At 36.0% G+C, this 16,334-nt stretch overlaps 2 protein-coding genes and 1 non-coding gene across 4 annotated transcripts; all 3 read left to right on the top strand.

Annotated features, from left to right (window-relative positions):
* Window positions 1-2,300: 2,300 nt before the first annotated feature.
* Window positions 2,301-5,893, top strand: LOC111785680 (uncharacterized protein At1g01500-like). 2 transcript variants are annotated; one of them, XM_023666063.1, is made up of 4 exons: window positions 2,301-2,349; window positions 2,610-3,325; window positions 5,218-5,514; window positions 5,620-5,893. In XM_023666063.1, exons 2-3 carry the CDS (start codon window positions 2,624-2,626, stop codon window positions 5,446-5,448), a joined length of 933 nt encoding a protein of 310 aa, XP_023521831.1. In that variant the 5' UTR covers window positions 2,301-2,349; window positions 2,610-2,623; the 3' UTR covers window positions 5,449-5,514; window positions 5,620-5,893. The 2 variants fall into 2 exon arrangements, with proteins under 2 accessions (XP_023521831.1, XP_023521830.1); XM_023666062.1 differs by having other exon boundaries at window positions 2,305-3,325; window positions 5,218-5,580; window positions 5,686-5,893.
* A 3,178-nt stretch (window positions 5,894-9,071) lies between these two features.
* On the top strand, window positions 9,072-13,504 carry LOC111785679 (C-terminal binding protein AN-like). Its single transcript, XM_023666061.1, has 7 exons — window positions 9,072-9,905; window positions 10,453-10,621; window positions 10,713-10,843; window positions 11,046-11,846; window positions 11,928-11,975; window positions 12,445-12,558; window positions 13,191-13,504. Exons 1-7 carry the CDS (start codon window positions 9,318-9,320, stop codon window positions 13,260-13,262), a joined length of 1,923 nt encoding a protein of 640 aa, XP_023521829.1. The 5' UTR covers window positions 9,072-9,317; the 3' UTR covers window positions 13,263-13,504.
* A 62-nt stretch (window positions 13,505-13,566) lies between these two features.
* On the top strand, window positions 13,567-13,660 carry TRNAY-GUA. The gene is made up of 2 exons: window positions 13,567-13,603; window positions 13,625-13,660. It is a non-coding gene; the product is annotated as a tRNA-Tyr (tRNA).
* The last annotated feature ends 2,674 nt before the right edge of the window (window positions 13,661-16,334 follow it).

Consider the following 16,334-nt stretch of genomic DNA (forward strand, 5'->3'; position numbering starts at 1 on the left):
TCCAAAAATCAATAATTGCAAAATTGCGTACTCCAAATTTTTGTCTATTTTTGCAAATTTTATATTATTTTATTTTTAAGATAATGTTGGCTACCCATATCATTTGCAAAACATACAACCTCAAATTTTAAATTTCAAAAATAAATAAATAAATAAAATAAGGATGTACGTTGTTGGTATAGATAATGCGACTCATAATTATTTAATTTTTTTTTTAATTATCTTATTTTTAGGATCGTTGTAATTCAAATATAATTTTAGTTCGTTTATGTACCCCTCTTTTACTCGAACATTAAAATAATAAATTTAAATACTAAAAAATAAATAAACTAAAATCAAACTTTAATTAAAAATTAAAATTTTAAAAATTATTGACTTTGACGCGGTACATTTACGAGCATCTCTCGATAAAAATATTTATAATTAAAAAAAAAAAACATTGGGAATTAGGGTTTTTCATTTTAAATAATAATAATTTAAAAAATAATAAATTTTATTGAGAAGTGGTTGGAGGTTAAGTAATTATAATAGTGTATGATCCTAAGGGAAGGCCAAGGGCTATGATAATGCATACGTCATTAAACCAAACTTTGTAATGGATGACACTCATATTCATTTTTTAATATAAAAATTGATGAGTATTTTTATTAATTTTTAAAATTAAAATTATATTCTAAATGACATTAATTTAATAAAATAATAAAATAATGACATGATGGTGTACACTAAGCATCAAAAGTATATTTTGATGAGTTAGAATTTTATTCATTAGAAATTGATTTAAAATTTTATAGACCAATCAAAATTTAAATTAAAAATTTAGAGAGGGAATAAAAATAAAATTGAAGCTCCACAAGATCGTACATCTCTGTACGAGAGTGCGTTAGTTGAGAGTATATTGAAAAAGTTAAGCTATTGAGAGAAGAATCTATGATTTGTTTTTCGAGAAATTTTCAAACAATACTCTCGAGAAAGTGCGTTCGTTGTCGTAGTAGTTTTGAATTTTTCGTATTTGTTAATAATAGCAAGAGAACAAGTCTTGATTTGACAACTCATTAAATGGGTCGGGTGGTGATGACAAGAGTAGCCTTGTCCTCGTCCCCACACTTGAGGCTAACAGTTGTGTTGGATGATGGAAGTCCCACATCGGCTAATTTAGGGGATGATCATGGGTTTATAAGTGAGGAATACTAACTCCATTGGTATGAGGCATTTTGGGGAAGTCCAAAGCAAAGCCATGATAGCTTATGCTCAAAGTGGACAATATCATACCATTGTGGAGAGTCGTGTTCGTCTAACATGGTATCAGAGCCATGCCCTAAACTTAGTCGTGCCAATAGATTGGAAAAATACTCGAACAAATAACTCCAAAAGAAAAGATTAAGACTAATATCGAAAATGACTAAGACTCTAAAGGAGGCGCACTTTGTTCGAGGGGAGGGGAGGTGCAGAAAAGGAGCCAAGCCTCCTCGAAGGCGGCGCACTTTGTTCGAGGGGAGGTGTTTAAAAAATGACTAAGACTCTAAAGGAGGTGCACTTTGTTCGAGGGGAGGTGTTGGATGATGGAAAGGGAATGATGAGGAATACTAACTCCATTAGTATTTTCAAAGTGGACAATATCATACCATTGTGGAGAGTCCAANGGCTAACAGTTGAACTCGCTCTATTGCCACGCCTTTTACCCACTTGATTGATTCATGGGTCGGGTGGTGATGGTTGTAGTAGCCCTGTCTCATCCCGCACTTAATCCTAACAGCCGAACTCGCTCTCTAACCACGCTTTTCACTCACTCGATTGAGTCATGGGTCGAATTTTGATGGCAGTAGTATCCCTGCCTCGTCCCCACCCTCAAGGCTAATAGCTAAACTCACTCTCTTGCCATGCCTTTTACCCACTCGATTGACTCATGGGTCGGGTGGTAATGTAATGGTAGTAGTAGCCCTGCCTCGTCTCCACACTCAATGCTAACAGCCGAATTCGCTCTCTTGCCACGCTTTTCACTCACTCGATTGAGTCATGAGTCGGGTTGTGATGGCAGCCGTAGCCCTACCTCGTTCCCACCCACAAGGCTAATAGCCGAACTCAGCTCTCTTGTTACGTATATCGAGACGACATCTGGCATCACCTGACTTATTTGTATGGAAGGAAGGACGGACGGACGAGAATGAATGAAAGGAACAACACTAACTCAAATTTGGAAACAAAACGGGCCTTGGAAATTGGGCCGGGTTTGGGCCCATCTACAAGTGGCATAGTGCACGTATAAAGCAGAGGGGGGAGTTCTTGCCATTGGAACGACGTGTGTCTCGGAAGTCTGCGCCTGTCTACGAAATATCTGCAAGCAGACAGGTCAGCCTTGAAGCTTCATCACTGTTTCATTATAATAACCTTACAATTCTTGATGATTTCTATCATTTCCTTAATCTCCATGAAAAATTCCTGCCAATTCCCTCAAAACCCCCATTTTCCACGCAGTTTCCCTTTTCAAAACCCTAATTTTCGCCCTCAATTTATTGTTTACGGACTCCTCACCGGTTTTTTCTTCCGATGATTCCCAATATATGATGAAAACTGCTTCCATTGCGTTGTTCTTTCTCATTTTCTTCCAGAATTCGAGGATCTAATGGACTTCCAAGATAAAGATTCGTCCATGGCGGTTTCCAGAACCTCGAATTCGTATATCAATGGCCCTTCCTTAAGCCATTCTGCTTGGTTGGAGGTTCGCCTCTTCTACGTTCGGATTTCTCCCTGTGTGATTGATAGCGTTCCTGATCATCTTAATCTGCGGCACCTTCGTCGCGAAATTGGTGTTTCCCTTGAAATTAATGGTTCTCAAATTCCGGCCTCTGATTCCGTTTCTATCGCCCTCCGTCGTGATCGGCTCAGCAAGGAAACATCGGAGGTTACGTACGTTAGCACGGACAGTATTCGGGTTACCGGCGGTGTGGAGTTCGAGGTGTATGAGAATGAGGATTTGATTCTCTGTGGGTCTTTGGAACGAATGGAGGCCAATTGGGTTAATGGGAGCATTGGATTGGAGAACAATTCGAAGACAGGTTGGACTATGGACTGTTTTATGGCTGCGTCCATGTGTTCGGGTTCGTCGGCCTTCTTCCGGCCTAAACTTGGGGTTTCTTCGCCGGCAATCGAGGTTTATATCGCCGGTTGTTGCTCCGGTATGCCTGTGATCTTGACGAAGACGATTCTGGTCAGTCCGAGGCGGAAGAACCAGAGGCAGGGTGTCCTGGATGCAATTCCGGAGGATGAAGAAGTTGGGAAGGAGGAGAATGGAACTAATGGATTGATCCAGCACCAAAAAGTGCAGGTAAAATGTTGTTCTTATATTTCCTTACGCAATTCTCGGTATGTGAGGTGAGCTCAGGAATTTTTTATTAAACGTATAATATAGCTTGTCGATCAAGAGCAACTGAATTCTCCCCTTTAAAACTTTGGATTCGTAAGAATTACAGATGCTATACATAGGCTTGTCGAACAAAGCTAGTGTAGAGATGGCATATTGGCATGTTTACCTCAGGATCCCACACCCTTACATCCTTGGAGACTTCACACACTTTAGGACAACTCGATAGATTGCATAAGCTTTATGCATGGTCTTGTATCCGGGATGATAGTGGTTTTCTTGTCTCTTAAGGATAGGTATTGAATTTCAACATTCCATAGAGCTGGGTGATATTTTGATGTTAGGTTAAATTAATAAGAATACCGCTAAACTTTGTCTCAAAAATATTTATGAACTTTTAAAAGTTTGAATAATATCCTTAAGACTTTCAAAAGAGCTAAAAAATGCTCTTATGGTATGGAAACCATGACTTTCCAAAGTGTTTCAAAAATGCCCTTGAACTTTCAAAATATCATCAATATCCTTAAACTTTTAAGCTTTTTAAAAAAGTTGAAAAATACTCTTACTACGTGTATGGATGAAACTTGTTTATCTATGTTCTATAGATCATCTTCCTATTCGATTCAATCTATGACTCAACAATTTCTCATTTTTTTCTTGCCTCTTAATTTTATTCTTTTGTTCTTCCATCTCTAATTTTTTCCCCATTTCTCTCTATTTTTTCTCTTATTAAATATCAAAACTCTAAATAGAAAGAAGAGCTCTCTCATTTTTTAAGATGTTCAAACATAAACCTAAGAAACTTCAATACCCAAATAGCTAATTTCTTTAAAGTTGTCTTGAGTTGAGAAAAAGCCAACTTGAAAACAAATTGTCTATTTGGGTGATGAAATTTATTATATTCATGTCGAGAAATGCGAGAGTCTCTCCTTTTTATTTAGATTTTTCATATTTAAGAAGAGAAAAAAAAAAGAAGAAAAAGAAATGGAGGAAGTTTTAAAGATTGAGGGATGAAAGAAATGGATGAAGAGGGTATTCAAGAAACAAGAGAAAAAAAAAAAGATGAAAAATGAGAAATCATTGAGTCTAGGTTAGAGGAGAGAGAGGAAAGAGAGATGATCTCTGAGGTATAGATAAATAGTTTCAGTTTACATACTAATGATAAGAATTTTTTAAAAAAGTTAAAAGAGTATTAATAAAAAATTTGAATGTTCAAGGGTATTTTTGGAACACTTTTGAAAGTTAAGAATATTTTGAAATAAAGTACAAAATGTTTCCATCGAAAACTAACGGTGAGAGTATTTTTTTTTTTTTATCTTTTTTGAAAGTTTATGGGTATTATTGAAACTTTTGAAAGTTCATGAATATTTTTTTAGATAGAGTACAAAGTTTAGGGTACTTTTATTAATTAAGATTTTAAAAGTTGTAGCCTGGAACTTTCTTCATTTCATATGTGCAAGAGATTGAATGGTGATCTCGGAATGTATCATACTCAATACATTCGAATTAAGCTGTACAAGGCTTATAGAGAACTGTGATAAAAATAAGTGTTTTTCTCTCTTCACTATAGTTTCTGGTTGTGAAATGAGTCAAACCACTTGGTCCTCCTCTATTGCTGAACCCTATTATTGTCATATTATTTCTTTTAGAATCTTGGTTGCATTGATTATTTGATCCCTGTTCTTCGACCGCTTTGTCCCTCGATCAATCATTGAAAACTCAGCAATTTCCAGGAATACGTCAACTTCTAATCAAGTTATAATCCCTTGTGTTTTGTTGAGTTGTTATGGTCTGTGGAACATGGTTTAATTGCTTTTTGCTGTACTGATTATATTCCTTTCTTGGGCTGATTATAGATGTCAGAGTCTGAAGTTGATGGTTATGACTCATATGGTAAAATGGGGCATGGTTTCTACCGTGATGATATGTACACTGGCGAAGATGGGCAGCTCTCATGGTTTAATGCTGGTGTTAGAGTGGGTGTTGGCATTGGTCTTGGAGTGTGCCTTGGAGTGGGAATTGGGGTTGGCTTGCTCATGCGTTCATACCAAACCACAACGAGACATTTTAGACGACGGTTTATGTAATTAGGATATCGTTACTCGGGAATCTGGAAACTGTTATACTAGTGAATATACAATAAAAGGGATGAGATTTTCGGGTTCCCGATGGTTAAGTCTAAACATAACATAAGATAACGCAGGCAAGAAGGCGCTAAGGTNCTGTTATACTAGTGAATATACAATAAAAGGGATGAGATTTTCAGGTTCCCGATGGTTAAGCCTGAACATAACGTAAGATAACGCAGGCAAGAAGGCGCTAAGTTTTAGGACTTTGAACAGAATCAAGAAATCAGTGATAGCCTCTCCAGGATGTTGTGCATTAACTTCTTCTCCGGGCTGAATGAAAGCTGTACAATCTCTCCTTTTTGTTCTATTCGCTGTATGAAGCACTTCCTCTCTGGCAGCGGAGACCTTCTTGTTCATTTCCATGGCTGCTTAATATTCTATGTATATGTTTCTTCACATAAAATGCAGGCTNGAAGCACTTCCTCTCTGGCAGCGGAGACCTTCTTGTTCATTTTCATGGCTGCTTAATATTCTATGTATATGTTTCTTTACATAAAATGCAGGTTTGTTTCGGTGCTTATCCTCGACCACTGTAGCGTTTTTTCGAAGGGCAGCGTTGAACACAACCCTGCTGAAAAAATGGATTTCCTAGAACAGAATAAACTTGTGTGAGGTTTGACTTCGTCTTAAGAGTATCTACTTTTCTGTACTGGTGCTGATGTATATAGAATACTGCCTTTTTTTTTTTCTCCTCCTTTTACATTGTCATNGCTGAAAAAATGGATTTCCTAGAACAGAATAAACTTGTGTGAGGTTTGACTTCGTCTTAAGAGTATCTACTTTTCTGTACTGGTGCTGATGTATATAGAATACTGCCTTTTTTTTTTCTCTTCTCCTTTTACATTGTCATTTTTTCCCTATGTTCTATTTTGTTTTAATTTAGTTTCGGTACTTTCGTTAACACATTGGTTCGGTTTCTAACGTCGATTATCCAGTTAAATAGTATTGAANTTCTATTTTGTTTTAATTTAGTTTCGGTACTTTCGTTATCACATTGGTTCGGTTTCTAACGTCGATTATCCAGTTAAATAGTATTGTAAAGCTGACATGGTAGTACAGGTGGGGTGATGATGCATCAAAGTCCCCACAGAATCTTGTCAGCTTTCAATTACTATTGAACTCGATAATTTGATCTGGAAACGAAACGAACATTTTTACGAAAGTACAAGAACTAATACGAAACAAAGGAAAAGAGAGGACGAAAATGTATAATGATAAAGTACTAGAGTTAGAGTTTGAGTTGTTCTGTCCAAAATTTATCTCACGTTTCATGTAGCAACTTTGCCTGGATGAGTTATGTGAATGTGATATGCAATTACAGCCTCTTGAGCTCATTTCATCAGCATATGATCTGTTATACTGTTTGTNTGTTCTGTCCAAAATTTATCTCACGTTTCATGTAGCAACTTTCCCTGGATGAGTTCTGTGAATGTGATATGCAATTACAGCCTCTTGAGCTCATTTCATCAGCCATATGATCTGTTCTACTGTTTCTTCAGGTTGGTTACCTCATGCATTAGTTAACTAGTAATTGGTGACAGTAATTGGTGTGTCACGATGAGAGTAACGATTCTTGAAAGACGGGATTATAATCTTTTTGTCAAACAAGATTTCGTCTTTCATCAGCTATATGATCTGTTCTACTGTTTCTTCAGGTTGATTACCTCATGCATTAGTTAGCTAGTAATCAGTGTGTCACGATGAGAGTAACGATTCTTGAAAGACGGGATTATAATCTTTTTGTCAAACAGGATTTCGTCTTTCATCAGCCATATGATCTGTTCTACTGTTTCTTCAGGTTGGTTACCTCATGCATTAGTTAGCTAGTAATCGGTGTGTCACGATGAGAGTAACAATTCTTGAAAGACGGGATTATAATCTTTTTGTCAAACAGGATTTCGTCTTTCATCAGCCATATGATCTGTTCTACTGTTTCTTCAGGTTGGTTACCTCATGCATTAGTTAGCTAGTAATCAGTGTGTCACGATGAGAGTAACGATTCTTGAAAGACGGGATTATAATCTTTTTGTCAACCAGGATTTCCTCTACGTAAAAGACGAGTATTGGTTACCAACAGGGAGATGATTTTGTATATGTTTATATACCTTTTTGGTTCCGAAACTTTTTAATGTTGTTCTTTTTGGTCCTCGAACTTTCAAAGCTATCGTCCATTTTTGTGTTGATCTCTGATGATAATTGTCTGTTGATGAACTAACAGATGGACGATGATGATGATGTGGCACTTTGTTGAAATGAGTTGGTGCCAAATAAGCTGCCAAATAAGCAACCTAGGTAATGGATGCATGACAGGTTAACCATAGTCCAAGGATAGTTCTTTCATCCAGCTCTAACGTCTCATCTTCACCCCTCAAATCCCAAACCCAATCCTCTAATCCAACCCTCATTTCATGTATGAGCTTCTCTTATCTCATGACGATTGGACGCAGTGTTGGCAGAACGTCGTCGACTCGTGCTCGAATCCCCCCATCCACTCTATTGCATCTGTTTAGAACCAAAATGGTATCTATATCTGTTTCGTGCTCGACCTACCATCGATAAGAAACCAAAGGCCCTCTTGTTCCTCTCTTCCGTCTGTTTGGCTTCCGACATAGAATGTGTGGCGCCAAACTCATATCAACGTAGCAACCACATCATTTTTCTGTTAACGTCAAAACCGATAGTCATTTTAAAAGCTTAAAAATCAAAACATACTATAAAAGTCCAGAGACCAAAATAGGACACGGAATTTGGTAACCCTAAACTCGAAACTAAAAGTTAAAAAAGAGGAATTAACTTCGAGATGGTAATAAAATTGTTAACAAATTAAAGAAATATTAAATAGTCAAGTTACAATAATATTAATAAATGCGACTGCTTTTAATATTTGAAAATGGTTTTTCAAAATATTCAACGCATTTGAACGTACAAAATCAATCTGATTGAAATCTTCTATTGCATTTAATTGAAACATTCTTTGCATTTTAAATATAATATATTTAAATAAGCCAATTTACTCAAGTAAAAATTTAATAGTTTTGAATTTAAAAAATAAAATATAGTTTTTAATTTTTTTAAAAAAATCATTTATTTATTATTATTTTTTTTGTTAATATTATGTTAAAAAATAATAATGAAATTTGAAAAGAAACATTAATATCGCTCAAAAAAATTATTACCGTTAATATATGGTCGGAAATCATCTAGCAGCACTTCAAAAATTATTTTAATTGTTTTTTAAGTTTAAATTATTTTTTTATTTATGATTTTAATAAAATTAAATTTTTTTTTTTATTTTTTTTTTTAAGTTTAAAGATATTTTCGAAATAAAATATTAATGATTTTTGTTCGAACTTAAATTATAATAAATTATAAGAGTATATTTTAATTATTATTAATTTTTTTAATTGAAAAGTAAGTTTTTAAAATTAAATACAAAGTTAGAGAGGTATTTTTATTAAATTGGATTTAAATTAAATTGAAATGATTGGTGGGATGGAAATTACTGTTTAGGAGTCATATGATAGTGGTTGTAATGATTCAAAGGAAGGATATAAATGGAATAAAGTGAAATCACGAGGGTATGCAATAACCTTTGGCGGAGGGCACGGATTTCACTGACCGAAGACATTTTTCTTCGCACTCAAAAACGACCCGTCGCCGGGCGGAACGATCAACCACCAACTTCAAACACTTGTTGCAAACGAGTCCGCCGGGAGAGAAATGTCGATTTTCCTTTAAGATTCGACCGGAATTTTGGACTTTGCCTCAAGCTCTGGTGTCAATACGAGCTCCGGCGGGGAGGTAGGATCATTTCTGCAGCTGCGACGATGAGCAGAAATCCCAGATCCTCCGCCGTTATCCCTCACCGGAATAACCCTAAGTCTCTTCCGTTGGTTGTTACTCTTAACTGCATCGAAGATTGTTCGCTTGAACAGGATTGTCTGGCTGGCGTTGCTGTTGTGGAGCATGTGCCGCTTAGTCGTTTGGCGGACGGGAAAATTGAGTCGGCTACGGCGGTGCTTCTTCACTCGCTTGCGTACCTTCCGCGGGCTGCTCAGCGTCGGCTTCATCCTTACCATCTTATTCTCTGCCTTGGTTCTGCTGACCGCTCTGTCGATTCTGCTTTGGCTTCGGATCTCGGTCTTCGTTTGATTCATGTCGATACTTCCCGGGCGGAGGAGATTGCCGACTCTGTCATGGCGCTTTTTCTTGGCTTGCTTCGTCGGACTCATCTACTCTCGCGTCATACACTCTCTGCTTCGGGATGGCTCGGTTCTGTCCAGCCTCTTTGCCGTGGAATGAGGCGCTGTCGAGGACTGGTTTTGGGAATCGTTGGTAGATCTTCTTCAGCTAGGGCTTTGGCTACGAGGAGCTTAGCTTTCAAGATTAGCGTGCTTTATTTTGACGTCAATGATGTAAGTTTCCTTGCTCTTTCTTACTCTCTTAGGCCAACATTTAAGTCTTCTTTTACTTACCAAGAGCATATGTTTCCAAATGACGTGATTCCATAGCTAGATACCACCAGTAGCTTTGTTGGATCTTGGAGGGTTACATTAGTTGGGATTTGAATGACAATTTCAAGATTGTAATCAGCTTATTCGTTCTTGCACCATGATTTATATGAAGCCTAGAAACTGAAATCATGAACTCTATTGGATATTCGTTTTGATATAGCAAAATTCTGATTCCCCTGCCTCCTTGTGCGCTAGACTTTGGGCTAAATAAAGTTTTACGAGGACTTATCATTTGTTCTTAGTTCATTTTTTCTGGTTTTTATATTTCCAACTTTTTCCATCTTGGGTAGTTTCATGAATGTGTTTAGCAGGGCTCATGCTACCTGATAATGGGTAAATTCAAATTTCATCTACTTGTTTGCGTTCACTTTGACTCGTAATGCTTGTTCTTCTTTTCGACTATGAGCATTGTTTTTAAATGTTTTTGCTCCGAACTCTGTTTATACAGGGAAAGGGAAAAGTGAGCAAGTCGACAGTAACGTTTCCATCTGCTGCTCGAAGAATGGATACTCTTAATGATTTGCTTGCTGCAAGTGATCTCGTTTCACTTCATTGTGCCCTAACAAATGACACGGTTCAGATTATCAGTGCTGAATGTCTGCAGCATATAAAGCCTGGTATTTAATAATCTGAATGAATTTGAATTCCTTATTGAAAGTTCCTTTTTTATTCTGTTTTACGTTAAGGGGAGATTATCTTGTTTTACAGGGGCGTTTCTTGTTAACACTGGTAGCAGCCAACTATTAGATGATTGTGCTGTGAAGCAACTTTTGATCGATGGAACCTTGGCTGGCTGTGCCCTGGATGGTGCTGAAGGGCCACAGTGGATGGAAGCATGGGTATGTTACTCTTTCTTCAGTTATATCAATTGAAATGCTTGGTGCTTTAGTGTTTTGAATATTGTAATATTGTAATTCATTCTTAGTAGCACACTTTACCTTTCCATGGTTTCAAAACGAGTAGAAGTTCTAAGAAACAGTATATACTTCTAGTTAAAAAGTCAGTGAGTAACCAATAAATTATAATATAATTGTGCTGCAGGTGAAGGAAATGCCAAATGTTTTGATTCTTCCGCACAGTGCAGATTATAGTGAAGAGGTATGGATGGAGATCAGGGAGAAATGCGTCTCAATATTACAAACGTTCTTTGTTGATGGGGTAGTTCCTGAGAATGCCATCTCTGATGAGGATGAAGATGAAAGTGAAGTTACTGAAGTAAAAGAACAGTCTGATGGTCGAGGCAAAGAAGTCAGCATTCAGCTTGCTGCTGTTGAACGGTTGACTGATGATAACCACTTAACTCCAATGAACTCCCAGAAGAAAGGGTTGAATCTCTCAACTGGGTCATCCAGTCAGCCCCAGAATTCCACTTTGTCACAAACTACCGTCACCAGATCTGATGGAAGACGCAGTAGGTCTGGTAAGAAAGCCAAAAAAAGGCATACACGTCAAAAATCTCAACAGAAGTTAGACGATAATCTCATGTTAGAAAAGGAAAGTACCTCTCATCGAGAAGATGATACTGCTATGAGTGGCACAGATCAAGTTTTAAGTTCAAGTTCTCGATTTCCTTCCCCTGATGAATCAAGAAACAGGAAAGTTCCTTTGGAGACTATGCAAGAATCTACCTCAGATCCATCATATAAATCTAGCAAGAAATTAGTTAGAAAGTCTATTGATCAGCTGAAAGATGGCTATATTATAGCCATATATGCTAGAGATCATCCTGCACTCCATGTATCCCGGCAACGAGTTAAAGGTGGTGGTTGGTTTCTTGATACCATGACAGATGTGACAAAAAGAGACCCTGCTGCCCAGTTTCTGGTTGTTTTCAGAAATAAGGTTTGTTAACGAACATTTTTTTAAGACTATAGTTGCTACTACTGGATAGCTGATATCATAAAATGATGCTCTATTTTTCAGGATACAATTGGTCTTCGATCTCTATCTGCTGGCGGGAAGTTATTGCAGGTAAGATTACAAGCTTGCTGTACCATATTTTATACAATTGGTCTTCGAACTCTGTGTGTCGTGCATACCCACCCTCACCTCATGAACACACATTTTATGGAGATGTTGATGATATTCTCATTAGAATGGAACATTTTTGCATAATAACGTTGATCTGAGTTACTTACTCGCGTTGAAAATTTTGTTTTTTGGTCTAAATATTTAAGTCTGTTGTGAAGGTTATAAATCTTGAAGTATCTGTATTATTCCTCTTTCATTATGCATGCCTGGATCTCTTTCTTATAACCTTTATTGGCTCAAGTGGTCCTATTTTAATTGCAACCTTTCTCTTCACCTCAATGAAGCATTTATCATATATATATATATATATATATTTAACTATTTGAGCAAGACCCATCTGGCTGTGGTCAAATTGTTTTAATTTACTATCTCTAGATCTCAAGGTTCAGTTTGATCTTTCATTTTTCAGATAAATCGTAGAACAGAGTTCGTATTTGCTAGCCACAGTTTTGATGTTTGGGAGAGTTGGACACTAGAAGGCTCTCTGGAAGAATGTAGGCTGGCCAATTGTAGAAACCCCCTGGTAAGTTCTTTTCGTAGTACTTTCTTGAATCTTGATTGCGTACTGTTGTCTCTAATTCATGACTGTAATTTTATGGAAGTTATTTTGTGTTCTTCTCTTCTCTATCTCCCCCCAACAAAAAGAAAAAAGAGTCCTCCGGAGGGGAGTATAGTTTTCTATAGACCTTATTTGGTATACTTGTGGGTGTGGCTTTAGTTCCTGATTTGTCTTTTTAGTTCGACACGGTCATCTGTATTTTGTATTTGTCGAATAGAAGAGTCCCATCTTGCCATGCATGACATCAGTGAACTTAGTTATATAAAATGGTATACCTGTTTTCTCAACTTTTGGTATATAAAATGGTTCAGCTTGTTGATCATAAGACTATGAGAAAGTTGACTTCACTTTTAAAACAGGAAAACTGTTTTTAGCTAATCAAAAGCACTTAGAAGTACATATTCTCGCATTTATTGCTACTGCACTGTTCATTCTAGTTCCCCTGGATACTGAAGGCGTCCTTGGGGTGATCTCGCGCTCAGTATGAGCTTTCTAGTGTTCCTTTTGCAGTATGTGATGCATAAACATTCCTTTCATGGATGAATCCCTTTCTTCCACTCATCTCTATAGTATTGGCTATTTAACGAAAATTGTAGGCACTTTTGGACGTGCGCATTGAAGTCCTCGCAACCGTAGGTGACGATGGAGTTACCCGTTGGCTAGATTAGACGAAGTCTTCAAATTTTCCACCCCATTTGTCGACTAATTCAAGGTTTGCTTAACTTTGAAAGGTTTAAAAGTTGTAGAGCATTTTTTTCTTCCCTTGTTTTTGGTTAGCTTATTATTCCTCTTTCGGTTGATTGCCTTCTTTACTATATAGGCTTTGAAGTTGTAGGCTATTATTTATTCAACCTGTGGATGAATGAGTGTGCTTTGTAATCTATTTTAGGGCTTTGCCGAGAGTTTTTTTNTTTTATATATATTAATTTTGTCGATTTTGTTTATATTATGGTATATGATTCTTATACAAGTCCGACCTTAGCTCAGTTGGTAGAGCGGAGGACTGTAGTGGTTGAAGAATCCCAAAGCCATCCTTAGGTCGCTGGTTCAAATCCGGCAGGTCGGAGTTTTTAAAAGTTTAATACCTATGTACTATTGATATTAGTTTAAATTTTTAGGTATTTTGTTGAATGATTATATATTGTGAATATAGATAATTAACTATACGTTGGTAACCTTTGAATTGATTCGTTGCATATCATTTGCATGTTTACCAAGGGTTGGGTAGGTAGTAATTATTTTAGGTGATAGCATCACAACTTCCGGTGCAAAGGAGTTTTGAATTTATTGCACAACTAAAAGTTTATATGTGATAACAATTTAAACTGGTAGGTCATAATATCCATGCAAGTATTCCCAACTATTTTTTTTTTTTTTTTTTAACAAAATATTTTCTTTGCAGCAAGCCTGTGATTATTTAAGTCATGCCTACCATTACCTCCTATAGAAAAACTAGAATATATTCTTCATGTTTGTAAATTAAATGATACCAATAGTGTTTTAAAATAAAAATAGAAAATTCAGTAAAAAATGTAACAGAAAAGTATCAAAATCTCTGTCTTGAACTTTTATGACATTAACAAACTTTTATGATATTAACAATTTAATTTATGTATGTTCAATTTTATAACAATTTAATCAGCATGCAATAATTTATTTGTTATAATTGAATTTATTTTTATTGTAAAGATTTGATGAACATCTATTAGGTTAAGATATTTAATAAATTTAATATATTTATTTCCTATAGTCTTAAAAAATTAACAAATCGACATTTCAAGACTAAATTATTATTTTCATGAAAGTTTAGAAACCAATAATATTTTTTTAGTTTAGAGTAAATTTGAAATGAGTTTTAGGTTTATTTTTATTTTGATGAAATATTAAATTATTGACATTTTAAAAGATGTCTTATTCACTCATTTATGTTCGAATGGACAATTAAATTATTTCTTAAAAAAAAAACCAATCAAAATTGAATTATTGTTATGGTATAATTATGAATATTCTATTTCCTATAAGTTGGCTGCATTATCACTAACATATTACGCAAGATATTTATCATTAATCAAACAAAAATGCAAATGCAAATGTAAATAATGGGTCTACATAAATAAATCTAAATAGTAAATAAATAAATATTTTAAGCTTCAATAAAAACATGAGAAACAAAAAGGAAAAGGAAGTTAAACCTCATTTTGGAAAGACATTAGACATCAAACAAAGTGAAGTTTAAATTTGTCTCAAAAATACCATACCATAATCTAAATCCAAATGGTAAAATCCCACTTATTAGGACTTGGGAAAGGAAAATGTATCACATGCTTTAAAATACAAACTCAAGTTCCATATATTCGTCCTCCATCCAACAAACTCAAGTTCCATATATTCGTCCTCCAATCGCAATTATAACGCAGCACAAGACCTATGTTTAGTTCCATATATTCGTCCTCGAATCACAATTATAATGCAGCACAAGACCTATTTTGCAAAATAAGATGTCATGTTCTAAAACTCTTCAATAGAGGGGCACCCAATGAAATAATGCATTTTTTCCACGTGGATTTCGCTGTCATCTAAGATCTAATGTTCATCGCTTTTAACGCATCTTGTCCTCTTGATAAAGACATGGCAGGCAATGATCGAAGATTTCGACACTTTGTCGAAAACACGACGAAGAAATGAAACTAATCCTATATGAACCCAATTTTGGCAAATTCGCTTTGAGAAAACTGAACAATTTTCACTCGTAAGAGGGTATTATCCCTACAGCAGACAATTCTGTTCATTTCTTAAAAATGCCTCCCAAAAAAATGAAACACAGCACTTTCCTTCACCTACTGATTTCATTTTGTCTGTCGGGTTACTTAGGAACTACGTTTCGAGTTAGAAACCACACGGGAAATAAGCTAAAGACAAACCAACAAAAACAAGCATAAGAAGGATTCATTACTTACATTTCTCACTCAATCCTACTAAGAGGAGCAAATTGTGTCCATTCTCTATCCAAGGAATTGAGGATTTGGGCAAGTATGCTCGAAGTACAGTGTTACAATATTACCTGTACCCATAACCCATGTTCAACTCGTGACCATACATCCCCTGACCATGGCCACCACTGGCAGAAAGCGGATGAATTTGCTTCGAGGTCGAGTTCGATCTGTGTCCCATTTGGATGAGCCTCTGAATTGCGTCTGGTTGGTTACCAGGAGCTGAAATGTAAACGAGAAATCAGAATAAAAGAGAGCCACCCTCTAAATAAGAGATCAATGAGCTACACATATTCAACTGCATTGCATTTTATCTATATAGCTCGTTAAAGCACCCAATCAACTTTAAAGCTTAAATGGATGAATTATTGTAAATTTAACAACATCACTACTTAAATGCTCTCCCCCACTCGTGGATTTCAAGATTTAAAGAAGGTCTAACAAGTGAGAAACAATATTGATTGGGGAGGAGATAACACAAAATCTCGACACCATGTTAAATCACCAATCAACCCAAAAGCTTAATGGATTAAGGCAAATTAAATTATACGAGTATTTTAATTATAGTCACAGCAAAACAAGCACTCCGCAGCAGGCATCATGCAGAGAGAGTGATTTAAAGTGTAAATGTAGCCAAGTTGGGGAAATGTAAAGAATGTCTTGAGCACAATCAGATCAAATGAATCGAGAACCATATAATTTTCCTTATGGACAAAAGATAGTATATCAAGACTAAATTATTATTTTCAT

The sequence above is a fragment of the Cucurbita pepo genome, unplaced genomic scaffold (genome assembly GCF_002806865.2).
Source record: "Cucurbita pepo subsp. pepo cultivar mu-cu-16 unplaced genomic scaffold, ASM280686v2 Cp4.1_scaffold000640, whole genome shotgun sequence".
In the NCBI taxonomy this organism is placed as follows: Eukaryota; Viridiplantae; Streptophyta; class Magnoliopsida; order Cucurbitales; family Cucurbitaceae; genus Cucurbita; species Cucurbita pepo.

Bases quoted from the DNA above. Each gene is read 5' to 3' on its own strand.
- LOC111785680 (XM_023666063.1), top strand. From the start codon at position 2,624: ATGGACTTCCAAGATAAAGATTCGTCCATGGCGGTTTCCAGAACCTCG. The intron at 3,326-5,217 runs GTAAAATGTTGT...GGCTGATTATAG, and splicing joins TCCAGCACCAAAAAGTGCAG to ATGTCAGAGTCTGAAGTTGA.
- LOC111785679 (XM_023666061.1), top strand. From the start codon at position 9,318: ATGAGCAGAAATCCCAGATCCTCCGCCGTTATCCCTCACCGGAATAAC. The intron at 9,906-10,452 runs GTAAGTTTCCTT...CTGTTTATACAG, and splicing joins TTTATTTTGACGTCAATGAT to GGAAAGGGAAAAGTGAGCAA. The intron at 11,847-11,927 runs GTTTGTTAACGA...TCTATTTTTCAG, and splicing joins TGGTTGTTTTCAGAAATAAG to GATACAATTGGTCTTCGATC.